At 34.6% G+C, this 14,274-nt stretch overlaps 2 protein-coding genes across 2 annotated transcripts in view; both read left to right on the top strand.

The window, feature by feature from the left end:
• The window catches only part of LOC126765052 (voltage-dependent L-type calcium channel subunit beta-2), a 259,846-nt gene extending 247,016 nt beyond the window's left edge, over positions 1-12,830 (top strand). The window contains exon 8 of the mRNA XM_050482651.1: positions 11,278-12,830. Within this exon, the coding sequence (XP_050338608.1) occupies positions 11,278-11,427 (150 nt within the window). The 3' untranslated portion in view covers positions 11,428-12,830. The remainder of the gene's footprint in view (positions 1-11,277) is intronic.
• Positions 1-14,274, top strand: part of LOC126765079 (lysosomal thioesterase PPT2 homolog) — a 541,306-nt gene that overhangs the window by 92,478 nt on the left and 434,554 nt on the right. The gene's annotated exons all lie outside the window — the stretch shown is intronic.

Here is a 14,274-nt window from a genome sequence, read left to right as displayed (position 1 = left end):
TCACTGATGATGTGGATATTGATGGATACGTCGTCCACCCTACCTTGCCTACCAATGGTTAACATGGAGTAAAAGTACTCTATATAATCTTCGCCGTTTTTACGTTTACGATTCATAAATAACTTATGCGTCTCCGCTGCGTTGTATGTTGTTGGAAAATCTGCTCTAAATGAATATACATTCTTAGAGGTGTCTAGGAACCTATTTTTCCGAGTACCAAACGAAAAAAAAAAATTTTTCTTTGAATCACTCTAATATACAAATTGTGACCATGTTTGGAAAACTGGTTGAGAATCCTGACAACGTGAGGCCATGCCTTTCATTTTATGTTGAACTGCGATCAAGATTCTGTTCTTCTTCCATCCGTAGCATTGTTGCAATTCTTCCGAACGCGACATGAACTGTGTTGCTGATGTTGAACCTTTTAACGGGTCGAATTCAGGCATAATTTCGATAATATCCTGAATCGACATCTCTCGCTGTATTGGTCTTCTGAGATCTTGGGCTGATTCCCACGTCGATACACTCTAGTGTTTCTTCGTCGCTGTCGCTTGCAGCTTGTTGACTTTTGGTACCGCGCTTGCCTTTACCGTCATAGTTCTCGTCAGCGAATCACTATTCATCGATTCGCTCTTAAAAAAGCACTCAAAAAAGCTGGCTAACCTTTAGCGTATTTAGTTTGTTTATTTTGCGTCCTTTTTCAGAGCTCGTAACTCGTTGCCTTTCTTACGTCGCCGATCCTACTCGATGTTGATCGTTTGCCTTTGTTAACGTTTCGTTTCACTTTCTTGTGTTTGTACTTTGAAGTACCTTGCCCTCTCTTCTTACAGGTTGCTTGCACACACTAAACGTTGCGTGTGTATTTCTTTTCAAATGTTTTCCGTTAACTCGCTGGCATAGTGACGTTGAATTGGCGTCGTTTCGCCGCTTCGTTTCCCAGCTTCGTAGCAGAGCAGTTGATATTCTATAAGCAGCGAATTTTGCGTCGCTCGTTTAAGCTTCCTAACTTTCTGCCGTATAACTGTTGCATACAAGAAACTCCTGTACTTTTGCAGTTGCGTCTGAACTTACACGCTGTGCTTTTATGTATAAACGTTGCGTACAAGAAAATGCTGTACTTTTGCCGTTGCGCACCTGAACTTAAAGCAGGAACAGTGAAAAACGTAGAATCGTAGCCCGTGTCAGCTTATTTAGCAGAAACAGTCAAAAACGCTACTCCCTTCCTTCCTTTTCCTTCCTTAGCGAGCAAAATGTGTTAAAAGTTGAGCCCGTGGTAAAAACGCAGAAATCAGCCATCTTTGTTTGTTTTCATTTGAACAATCTTGCCATTGTTCAATACGCATATATAGTTTTGTACACATCTATGTTTTCAATTACAATTTTTTATAATATAAAATATCAAAACTGAAAACAAACTATTAAAAATAGTTTATATATTTATAAATAATAGCATTCGACTCTGATTTTGAGTTATTTTAAGAAAATTTCAAACAAAAATAAGGACACATTTATAATTACTACAGTATATTGAGATTGGCAACCCTGCGTTGTGAGAGAGCAATCAGCTGACACGTTTCCATGGCAAAAATCCAAATGCCGTGGATTCCTACAGCATACTACGGCAAAGAGAGAAGGGAGTAGCGTTTTTCACTGTTCACTTACATTGCGCGCCCATAAGATAGGTCGTATCAGCTGACACGGGCCACGATTCTACTTTTTTCACTGTTCCTGCTATTTCTGCTATTACACGCTCTTCCGAGAACCTGCTGTATAAACGTTGTGTACAAAAAATTCCTGTACTTACACGCTCTTCCGAGAACCAATGTTTTGCTGTTGATTTGCGTGCGTTGCAAATACTTCGTTGCAGACGTTGAATACAGAAATCTCATTTCTAAGATGTTAATAAAAACAACTTTATTTGGACCGTTGATGTCGGTTAAATCAATATACACTCAGTCCTAGTGGCAGAACCAATAATCGCGTAAAAAAAAAAATCGCGTAAAAATGGTTAGTCTTCCAATATTAACTGACGAATTGGTTCCGAATATAAAAAATATCGCGTATAACAAAATATACGCGCAAAAAATATCCAAAAACAATACAATAAGTTTCAAATTTCAGACTTATGAAGAGAGAAGAAAATAGAAAATAGGTAGATTTATTGAAAAACCGTTGAATGCTGTTTAATCACTGTCATTATCCGTAGTGGAAATTATTTTTAGCCGCTTATTTTGATGGCCGGCACTGATATCACTAGAATTTGTATCAGAATCAATAGTAAGAACTATGGATTGATGTTCTGATTGACTTAGCATCTCCGACTGAGTTTGCACCATAAATTTAGTTAATTTTGTTTGAAAGCTTCTTTTTGGACCCAATAAATTCCGATGTAGTTCTTTATATCTTAACATGCAGAGACTCAATTCTTTTTGAAAAATTTGTGTACGTTCGGCATCAGTATCATTTGCTACAAAATAATTTTCCAATTCTGCTGCAAGTTTAAGACCAAGCAAAAAACGAAAAAAGCAATCGCGTTAAAGTGAGAAATTCGCGTAAAAAAAGGAATTTGCGCTGCAAAAATAACCGCGTTAAAGTGAAATAGCGTAAAAAGAGATCGCCTAAAAAAAGGACTGAGTGTATATCAAAAAACATGAATATATGGATTTAAAGTGTTATAAGGATGCGATTCGCGCTTATGACGACCGTCTCCTTTAGCTGCCTTCATAGATAGTATGATACGAGACTTTCGCTTAGCTCTCATTTTTCTCTCAAACGTGTTCCCTAATTATTTGACAGCGAAGGAGATCAGGGAATTTCGATCAGCTGATTTCAGAAAAGGCGGGATGCCAGAAGTAAACCGCTATAATTACTTGTCGAAATTAGTGTGAAATGAAATTTCATTAAACTATGCGAACATATTTTGGCAAAATAAATGTTTATATAAATTAATTAATGATTTTGCATTTAAGCATTTATATATGTATGCATTTTCAAAGTGTTTAATTTAATGTTTAGTATAATTTGGCAAATGTTATAAAAAATGCGAGTTTTGATAGCTCTCTCTCGGATCAAAGAGTCTCGTATCATATTATCCATGCTGCCTTCTTCCAACTGACTTACATATTTGCTCTCTGCCTTGCAACACGGCATGTCAGCTGTGGGTTGACATATATATTTTCATTTTATATATCAATAATTTTTCCAGAATATTCATTGATCTATTTGAGGTTACTAATTTCAGTAAAAAACATCCACACATATGCCAAAAATTATCATTAAAGTATTAACTGTAAACATACATGTGTATGTATGCATTTACATACATACTATTCCTACCTACCTACTATTTCAGCCTACCTTCAAATAATATTTTGCTTGTGGAGATGCCCCGTAATAATAATAAGCGATGTAGGTGTCACTGGGGTACTAAAGAAGAGTCAATGTCAAGAAATAAAGTGTTTTTTAATTTAAAAACATATGTATAAATGCCACCGCTATAAAAGCTCCGTTGCGCGGTCGATCCACTGCGCAGCAGTCGTGTGCGGAAATAAATAAATTTTGCTAGGATATACCCTACAAGAGGGGTAAAAGTTAGGTAACTGGTCACCGATAGGTTATCAGCAATTAATGCATTTACTGTTCTATAGGTTACTTTTGTTCTAGGCTCTGGAAAAAAATAACTATTTCTTCTCTTTCACTACACGTCGGTATGATTAGCTTATTCGCTCTCTCTCATAGATTTTGCGCAAATGCTACATACTTATCTTTTCTTGCGCTAATTTGCAAACTATTTTGGAAACTATCTTTTACTCTTCGGTTAACAGCGTCCGTGGCTATTTGTTTGGTTAGCCATCTTTTATCGAAAATAGATTGTTTGGTAATTGTTATGGTAACCTATTTTTGGTTATTCATTGGTCACAGAAAACTGGTGCATCGGTCATCACGCCACCTGCTACATATGTGTTATTGGTTTTGTTATTCATTCGCTAGCACTGTCTACCGTGTCAGTCATTTTTCTGATAAATAAAACAATTGAAATTTTTATTTTATATATTTTTATTTAATTTTTTTTTTAAGCTTACGTGTTTATACATAACAGTTATATTTTTTCTTTATTTTATATTTTCAGAAATTATTTAGGACTAGCTTCCAAATCTTACCATTATATATACATTACAAACTGCATTTTCTTTTTTACAATAATTTTTACAAATTTTTAGTAATTGTTTTCCATTATCTTTTAAATATTAACATTTATATATTAATACATAGTAAAAAAATTTCGATTTTTCTGCCCCTATGTCTCTTTTTATGCTTAAATCTTTAAAACTATGTACGCAACAGATTTTGATGCGGTTTTTTTTAATAGATACAGTGATTGAAGAGGAAGGTTTATATGAATAATAACATCCATTAAATAGTGGAGAAATACTGTTATTTTTGAGTTTTCTATTGCGATGTCGTAAATAATAAAATTTTTTCCGCTAACATTGCAAACGCAGGCTAAACTCTACGATATTTTTCAAAACAATGTACTAAGTATTGCACCCATTGAAAAGGTCTTCAGAAAACTCCGCGATGGTATATGTCCATCTCTTATGGATATCCCACAATAACACTTTTTTGTCATTTACTTTTTACGACAAATAATGGCTAATTTTCGGAGCGATTTTAACCAATACAGTATTAATCGTTATCCAATTAAATACCTTAAACGCATTATTGATTTAATATATGTAGATCTAGGGGAAACTTTAGTGCACCATCCCACGATTTCAGGGTTAAGAGTGGAACGGTTGGATAGAGGAAAGAATATATGTATATAATTATTACCGCCGTAAACTTATAGTTTTCGAGATATTTGCATTTAAAGTTAAAAATTACCACTATCTGAAGAACGTATTTTTGCCATTTAAAATTAATTTTACACTTATGTTTTGCATTTTTATCCACTAACACTTCGCTAATTCATTATATAATGCAAAAATAATTTTAATTCAATATTTAACTTATTGTTCACTTCTATTTATTTAACAACAAGCGTTGCAGTCTGTCAAATAATCAGTGTTACCTTATCGACATCTTTTGTAAATGAACTATTTTAAACAAATATCCAAATAATTAATATAAAATAAATATGTAGAAACAATGTAGTGAAGTGTAAGTGTATAAAAAGTGCTTAATATAAAAGAAAGAGTTACTATAAATCGAAAAATTGCAAAATAAAATTAGCGAAATTCTCAACTTTTAAATGCAAATATCTCGAAAACTATAACTTTGGGGTGGCTATAATTACATATATTCTTAAGCTGAAGCATCTGCTCTATCCAACCATACCACTTTTAAGCCTGAAATCGTGGGATGGTATACTAAAGCCGGCCCTAGATCTATATGGTCCTGTACAGCATTTGATTTAAATATTTTCGAAGATATGTATTATAGATGTAAAAATTGCGGGACGTAGCGTTTGCGCCGGTTCCGGCTTGCTAGGGCGGCGGCATAGTAGAATAGAAGTGCAACCAAAAAACCGGTCCGTGATGTGCAGTCCACTATAATGTCTGTCGGTTGAACTCCAGTGAGAAATGATGGAGCTATGTTTCTATTGTCACATACCGATGCAAAAATTCAGTTTAATTACTATTAAAGAGCATTCAAACACTCCTCAGAATCAGCAATTCGTTGTTTTTTTTGGATTATGATGCGGTTGGCACTTTGCTCAGTGTTCGCCTCGTTAGCGTCATTGTCCTCGGTGCTCATTTCGCCTCTTTCCAACTTAGAAAACCGGTCCATGATGTGCAGTCCACTATAATGTCTGTCGGTTGAACTCCAGTGAGAAATGATGGAGCTATGTTTCTATTGTCACACACCGATGCAAAAATTCAGTTTAATTACTATTAAAGAGCATTCAAACACTCCTCAGAATCAGCAATTCGTTGTTTTTGTTGGATTATGATGCGGTTGGCACTTTGCTCAGTGTTCGTCTCGTTAGCGTCATTGTCCTCGGTGCTCATTTCGCCTCTTTCCAACTTAGAAAATCTCTTTTCAACGGTTGATTTTCCTGGTGCAGAGCCCAAATTTAAACAGTATTTTCCCTAAAAAAGCAATGTTTTATTAACACACGAAATGCTTTTATGGTCCATTTTTTTGTAAACTGACACAAGTTGCTTCACAAATATGCTATATCTCATTAACTAATAGGTATAATCTTACTAATAGAAATCATATAGATGGTAGTAGTAGAATTATCTATGGGTCACCCACAGTAAAGCGTGGAGGGGTCCTCTAGTAAATATATAAACTACAAACTGAATTTTCTTCCATAAATAATTTTTTGGCCACATTTATTATGTATGGTATTTATTACATTAACGTTATTTTTTGGTAAAAACCTTATACATACATATATGGTTTATATATTATTTATAGGCACGATTACGATTCTTTTGGCGCCGCGATCTGAAGGTATGGGCGGATAGAGGAGGTCCTCGGGATAAAAAAATGATTACACATACACCACAGACTTCTAGTTTTTGAGATATTTGTATATAAAGTTCAACGATTTCATATAAGAAATTATACATTCACAGTTTTTGTGTTTATATTCATGACAAATACCTATGTTGCCACATATTCTGTTGTGAAAAACTATTAAAACATTTTTCCGTTTACTATTTTTTTTCATTCATATAAATTATATATCATGGTCGGTCCTACACCGGGGTGTTCAGAGTTCTTTTGTGTCGAGCTTCTTTCTGCACTAAATAATAATAAAGATTATAAATAGAACATAAACACAACAGTGGTTAAACATGGTGGGAAGTAGAAAAATCCAGCACCATCTGTGTTGTTAAATCGTCCGCAACTTTAATAATTACATATGAAAACGTATGAAATAATAATAAGATATTTAACTGTTAAGTAATTCTCAGACTTTATTGTAAATGTTAGTATTCGTCAAGTTTTGTTTTATCACCTTCAGGCATTGGTAAATCGTATCGTTCACTTTTTTCACCCATTCCGCCGACGGACTCGTCGCAATGCCATGACTATTTGTCCCAAACATACCCATTAATGTCTTCAAAACCCACGCGCTGGCGAATTAAAGCAAACACTTGAAAATATGTTAAGCAATTTCAATTAATGCATTTATTGGGTGTGTGTCGTCTGTGTAAAAAGCACTCATATGTATAAGCATCCGATGGTATTTATTTAAAGCCTCCATACGACAATCTTCTGAACAGAATTGAACTTTATAATTGGGACATTGTGTAAATTGTTTCAACCATGGTGTTGTTGGATCGTACTCTGGCAAAGGCCTTAGCACAGCACTTTTATTTCCCAGGCGACGCGCATTTTCTACAACTGACGAATTTAAAAAGAAAAAAAAAAAAAACATAAAAATGCTTTGTAATAGACACAAAACTGTAATCAGAACTTTAAATTTGTAGTGTTAAAAGTAAAACTTTAAAAAATAAATTAAATACCAAAGATAGTAATTTCCTTGTTGTTTGAACAATTTAAAACAAGTGTATTTGTAAAATCAAGCACATCAGAATTTTTATCTGCAATTAGAACCATGTCAAGAAATCCTTTAGGAACAACATATAACCAAGTTCTTACATACGTACAAACATAATGTTACATTGTTTGACGACACGTCGAGGAATTGCAGCGGCTCGCTCATTTAAGCGAGCTTAACACTTAAAATTTAGATTATTTTCTTAAAATGTTCAGAAACAGACGTAGAGGTCATTCAAAAGGCTTGCACCGGCATACTGGCGGCCATACCGGCCAACGAGCTAAATCACTCGTTCGACATGCTTTTGGACCGTGCTGTATTGAAGCAGAAGGAGATTTTGAATAAAATAAATTGATTTTGCCGAAAAAACCATTTATTCTGTTGTTTTTTTACGTCCTGTTTACTTTGGAACACACCTTGTATAGCACAATTCCATATTCCACCTGATTCTATTACTTTCCGAAGCACAAATTCAGAAGCAATTTATATAACGGGATTAAACTTTGCACGAATAATGGCTTTGGTGTATGCCACCTTATGAGAACATATTGTTCAAATCCAATAAAAACTGTTCAAGCCCCTATGTACCAAATATTTGAACCCCAGTACGTATAGTTGATTTTTGATCGGAATATCGGAGAATATCGGTGTTAGATATGCAACTAAAATTTAGAGAAAATGCTTCTCTGACAATGGTATGTCTGTATGCTAAAAATGGGTTGAATCCAACCAATACTTCCCTTAGCCCCCATATACCTAATAAAAAGATAGTCGAACTTCCGGGTGACTTCGTACCGCATATATCGGTATTATCTCAATGAAAATGAGGGAGCGTGTTTTAAATATAACAGTATATCTGTGTGCCTAAAATAGATAAATGTGAGCGAAAACATGACGTACCCCCGTATAACTAATACCAGGATTTTGAGTATCCGCCTGACTTTACCCTATATGATTAGTTTTTTAGTAAATGACATGTTAGTAGCATGATGTATTGGGAAAAATAGATAAAATCTGGTCGATTCTATGCCAAATTCCATATACTGCATATAATGATTTCCGTTTTTCTAACAAACCTTGTGTGTCTGTCATTGTATGAGTTATATACAGTACGGTGGGCCAAAAATAGTTTTTATTTTTTTTCTTTGTTACCACGAAAATCTCATCCGACATGACAAAAAACAAGTTCTGGTAAGACCTGAGCTCTTAATATTAATATTAAGAGGTGCCTCATCGATATTTTCGATTTCCCATATATGTAAATAACACAGAAAATTTTGTTTTTCTTGTTTGGATTTTTAATGTACACAAACAAATAATTGATAAGCAAGTGTCAACACTTATCCTTATAGGAAACTTACCGATCTACAAAAAAGGTCTAGAAGATTTTTTGGCTGAGTCAACTCATTCAAAGTTATTCGTAGTTAAAGTCCAACAGAAAATTATAAAAAATGATTTCCACAATTTTTCATCTTATATTACAAATTAATGGCTAATAAACATAACAAATCATATTTTTCGTAAAACTCATCGTTTTCTGATTCTCTTGATAGCTTTCATCCTGTGACCAGGATTCCACATTTTTGTCAATGAAGTCAGTAGGTAAATCAAATGTTTGAAATATCGTCATTGACTTTGATACGGAGCTGTTCACAGTTTTATACTCAACTAAGTCTTGCATGAAGGTCAGGTCATTGTATGGTGCCAGAATCGCCGATGGAGCAGTGTACCAAGCTTTTACATACATTTTAACGAGAAAAATGCAAACTTCACGTAAGCCATTGAATTCTCGCGCTGTTAGTTTAAATTCTTCTCTAAAGAGAAAAATTTTTAACGAATAAAAGGCTTTCGCCATCCAACGAGCATGATGAACTGGACCTGGATATTTAAACGAAAAGTTCGGTTTTGGCTTTTCCCCCCAAAAAAATGAGCGATAGCTCCAGAAGTTCTTTATAGTCATCTCTTGGTTGACAAACCTGTAAAGTAGACATACAAATTTCAATTTAAATTGTCTTGTTGAGTGAGGAAACTATGGTCTTTTCATTAAGAACACATTGCGTTTATAATTTTTATAATCTAATTTATGAATTCGTACCCGTAAATTTTCTTCAATCAAGGTTACTAATGTTTGTTTGCTATTTGATAATACTTCATTAACAGTACTATCGTCCATTCCAACCTTGAAATTTGAGTAGAGTTCAAAGTTTTTGTTTAAATTAAGTACTTAAAAATTTTGATTTTATTAAACGATTATCGATATTTTGTCAAAATTCTATGGTTACTTCGCTAAATACTCGATAAGTTTTACGAAAAATATGATTTGTTATGTTTATTAGCCATTAATTTGTAATATAAGATAAAAAACTGTGGAAATCAGTTTTTATAATTTTCTGTTGGACTTTAACTACGAATAAATTTGAATGAGTTGACGCAGCCAAAAAATGTTCTAGACCTTTTTTGTAGATCGGTAAATTTCCTATAAGAATAAGTGTTGATACTCGCTTACCGATTATTTCTTTGTGTACATTAAAAATCCAAACAAAAAAAAAAAACAAAATTTTCTGTGTTATTTATATGGGAAATCGAAAATATCGATGAGGCACCTCTTAATATTAATATTAAGAGCTCAGGTCTTACCAGAACTTGTTTTTTGTCATGTCGAATGAGATTTTAATGGTAACTAAGAAAAAAATGAATATAAAAACTTTTTTTTGGCCCACCTTAATATACACTATATGTATTAGGGTGTGTCATTCTGAGGCAACCTTTTTTTCAACTGAAAAACAGGATAAAAACTTTCGAAAATGTGAAAAAAGTCACTCAAAAGATGAGCTCTTAATATTAATATTAAGAGGTGCCTCTTTCAAATTTTCTGTTTTCCATATAAATTACATGGAAAAAAAATCATTTTTTTTGTAGTATTTTTTCTGCGGAGGTTATATGTGCACGCGATGGCTGCCAATTGGAATGGTAAACTCGAATCGGATTCTACTCGAGAATCGAGTTTTCTCGTAAAATAATCGATTTTTCGAATGTCAAGAATCGATTCTTAATCGACTTCGACTACTGAAGATCGATTCCGAAAAATCGATTATTTTACGAAAAAACTCGATTCTCGAGTAGAATCCGAATCGAGTTTACCATTCCAACTGGCAGCCATCGTGTGCACATATAATAACCTCCGCAGAATAACCACCACAAAAAAAATGATTTTTTTCAATGTAGTTTGTATGAAAAACAGAAAATTTGAAATAGACACCCCTTAATATTAATACTAAGAGCTCATCTTTTGAGTGACTTTTTTTCACATTTTCGAAAGTTTTTAGCCTGTTTTTCATTTAAAAAAAAAAGGTTGCCTCAGAATGACACACCCTAATATGTATATGTATATACTACTACTGCTTGGATTTCGGTCCTCAGGTTGACGTTTTACACCATAAAGTACTGCCCTGGCGTTGATTCTTGTGAGTGCAAGAGTATAAAATGTGCGATTGCACCTGAACTTAGCCCGTCCTTACTTAATTAATATAAAATTGTACGAACACCTAAAGGTATTTCCGCGACTTTGAACCTTGTGAGTTTCAAGAGTATGAAATGTTCGAACTTTGCCCTTCCCTAATTTTTGAAAATTTGTTTGCACCTCTGATAATTGTAAATTGAAAGATTGTTCAACTGCACCCGAAAGCGTACATTATATGTATATGCATATTTTCGCATCTTTTACAAATCTATATACTAATGAAATATATTTAAAATAGACTTATTGGAGGGCCACGCATCCGGAAATGAGTGTCGTTGGGTCTATTCCCAAATCAATGACTGTACAGAACTCATCACCAATGGCAGATCAAAATAGATTTAATTCAACATCCACAGGTAAATGTATAGTAAAAATTAATACATACTGATTTATTTTAAGCATTATCAACTATAATAGTTGACAAATGAGAATTTTTTGTGACGATTTAAGACGACTTAAATAAATAACATTTTTTGAATTTCTAAGAAAATGCCACACGCAACTGAAATACCGGATGAGAAGCGTAAATAGATTAAATGTATGAGTCAATCTGGCTGGAAAGTTGTCCAAATTGTTGTTTCTTAAAAAGGCATAGGAAGAAAATAACCAATTTACAGAAATATCCAGATAACTATAGTGTCGTGAAGCCTAGTGGTTATTACAGGAGCAAACGGCGAAATCAGTAGCTAGTAACCAATAGTAATATAAGTTGCATGCAAATAAAAGCGGGACTTGGTGTAGATGTGACTACACAACAACAATGTGAGATTATAGCGTTAATTGCTGCCTGGTTATCGACGTATATACTTATCCTTTTTATGTTGTTTCTTGCGACGGTTAACTATATCCCCCGCTTTTCCAACTGCAAAAACTTCCGCCTGGAAGATACTGCAGTATTCCGGAAGCTTAGTGGATCGCCTGCAGTCTAGCTCTGAACTATAGATTCCGGCCCCAACTCCATTAGCTATTTTGGGTCCAAATGTATAAATGTTGTAAGAACATACTGTGTTGCAGGCTCCTGCGTGTGTGATTTAGAACCTTCTCTCTCAAACAAAGTGTGTGGGGATGTGCTTATTGAGCTATGCTCGAATGTTTTTGTAGATAATTCATCTAGTGCTTTTTGTCGCAATGTTAATTGGTGGTAGATTGCGTAGCCTTTCTAGTGCCGCAGTTAGAGTGGTTCTTAGCGCTCCCGTCATGCAGAGAAATCGCCATGCCTATGCCGCTGTGTAACACCATTGCGTAAGGCTTTGTGATGTAGGCTCCAAGTACAAATGAAAAATATAAATTTTGGGCAGAAGAATTCCTGTAATGAAAAGAAATTTAATTTGGACAGACTATATCGTCTTCATAGATACTGAAGGTTGCTGGTGCACTCATGATATGGGCAGTTCCTTAACACTCGGAATATTGTATTGCTGAAGTGGCCTGTCTAGTCTAGATTTGAATCCGATCGACGATCTGTGGAGAATTCTTTAAAGCAAAATTTATGAAACTTTCAAGCAATATGACAGACTTAAGCAACTAAATCTTGCAATTTAAACCAAAGGGGTCAAAATTCAAATGTGCGTGCTAAAAAACTAGTGCAGCCAATGCCTCATCGTGTCCAATTGGTTAAAATACATAAGGGTATCACAATCCCTTATTAAAAAATGCAATATTCGTATTTTTATAAATAAAATGAAATGTAGCTATATTAAATATTATTTTGCACATATAAATATTTTATATGTAAATTACGGAAATTACTATTTTTTTTAATTAATAAAGATATTTAATATAATTTAGTTATTTAATGTTTAATTGTTAATTATGGGCAGGTTCTCACTTCAGCATTTAAAAATTTTTTTAAGAAAAGAACAAGTGCAGAAATCGCAAAAGGCACATTTAGGGTTTATTATGTAAACAGGTGAATCCTTTTAAAATTCTAAATACTGGATCATAACACCCTTACAGATCGACAGAGCACTTTGAGCCAATCACAAATTGGTAAAGAAGGCAATGGCAAAAAAGTTCCTGGATATTTCCACCCCACCCTTCTCCTTATAACTTTGACAACTAGCGTCTGCATGAATGCCTAATGGACAGTGTCCAGTAAGAACTCCTACAATTGCGGAAAGATGAACTTTATTCAGAGCAACTAACTCAGTAGACCTCTTGTGTTTTACTCTAGATCAGAAGGGCGTGGCGTGCTGTATTTCTTAGCAGTACGTCTAACGCAATCTTGATAGCAGCTGCTGTTGTCTAAAATTACAACAGTGATCCGGTAGAGAAAAACAACAGTGCACCGGAGTTGCGGATGAACTCGCTCTTTGAACAACTCAGTTTTAATAAGTGTGGCTCTCTCCACCCATTCATCGGTTTCTTGTATGAAATTTTGTATGGGCGTGCTGTGCTTTTGGCAAGTTGGCTCATAAATGCTTTCTTCTTATATAGGCGGCTAGAATTTTTGTCTTCAGAAGGAATGAGGTTTGACTTATTGTTCTGTATTTTTTAGAATTAAGGGGGACTTCTATGCCCACCTTCGGTATGAATACGACCCTCGACTCTCTCAAATGGATAGTTACATAGTTAAGCTTTAAGCATTATTCGTGTATTATGTACAGGTCAGGAGCAGCACTTTTGATAGGTTCTGCATCATGGCCGGAAAAATTCCGTCCATATCTGGGGATTTAAGGGGTTCCAAGCCGTAGATTGCCCAAAATATTTTGTCTTTCATCATAATATCAAGAGGAACGTACTCTACGCTATCTCTTTTAGATTGGAGATCTATAGCATCTGTACACCTTGGAAAATGAGTTATAGCCAGATCTACCAGTGATTCTTTACTGCATTCAGTCCACTCCCTCCATTGTTGGTGTAGTAGCCTAGGGATAGTCGTGTGTAATTTATTAAGCCTAGCCACTTCGGTTGTCTTTCCTAACATGCCGCAGAATTTCGAATTTCTTTTTTATATTCCTTTGTTTTCTACACAGTAGGACACTTCATCAGCCAGCCTGGCTAGTTTGAAGAGTTACTTGACACTACGCTTGTGTGATCCGAGCTTCTTGTTCCACCAAGGTGGCCTCGATCCACTCTACGTACTGGAGGACATACGATGTTATACGCTTTATTGAAAACGTGAGTGAGTTTGACTGTCCGTTCCTTTAGTTCAGCGATTCAGTCACATTTCTCTAGTCTACTTAAGTTCGCTGTTACTTACCTGTATAATGTTATTAATAATATTATTATATAT

Source organism: Bactrocera neohumeralis, unplaced genomic scaffold (assembly GCF_024586455.1).
Source record: "Bactrocera neohumeralis isolate Rockhampton unplaced genomic scaffold, APGP_CSIRO_Bneo_wtdbg2-racon-allhic-juicebox.fasta_v2 cluster10, whole genome shotgun sequence".
NCBI classification, from domain to species: Eukaryota; Metazoa; Arthropoda; class Insecta; order Diptera; family Tephritidae; genus Bactrocera; species Bactrocera neohumeralis.
Note: the sequence above shows the minus strand (reverse complement) of the source record. Positions and strands in the feature narration are given on the sequence as shown.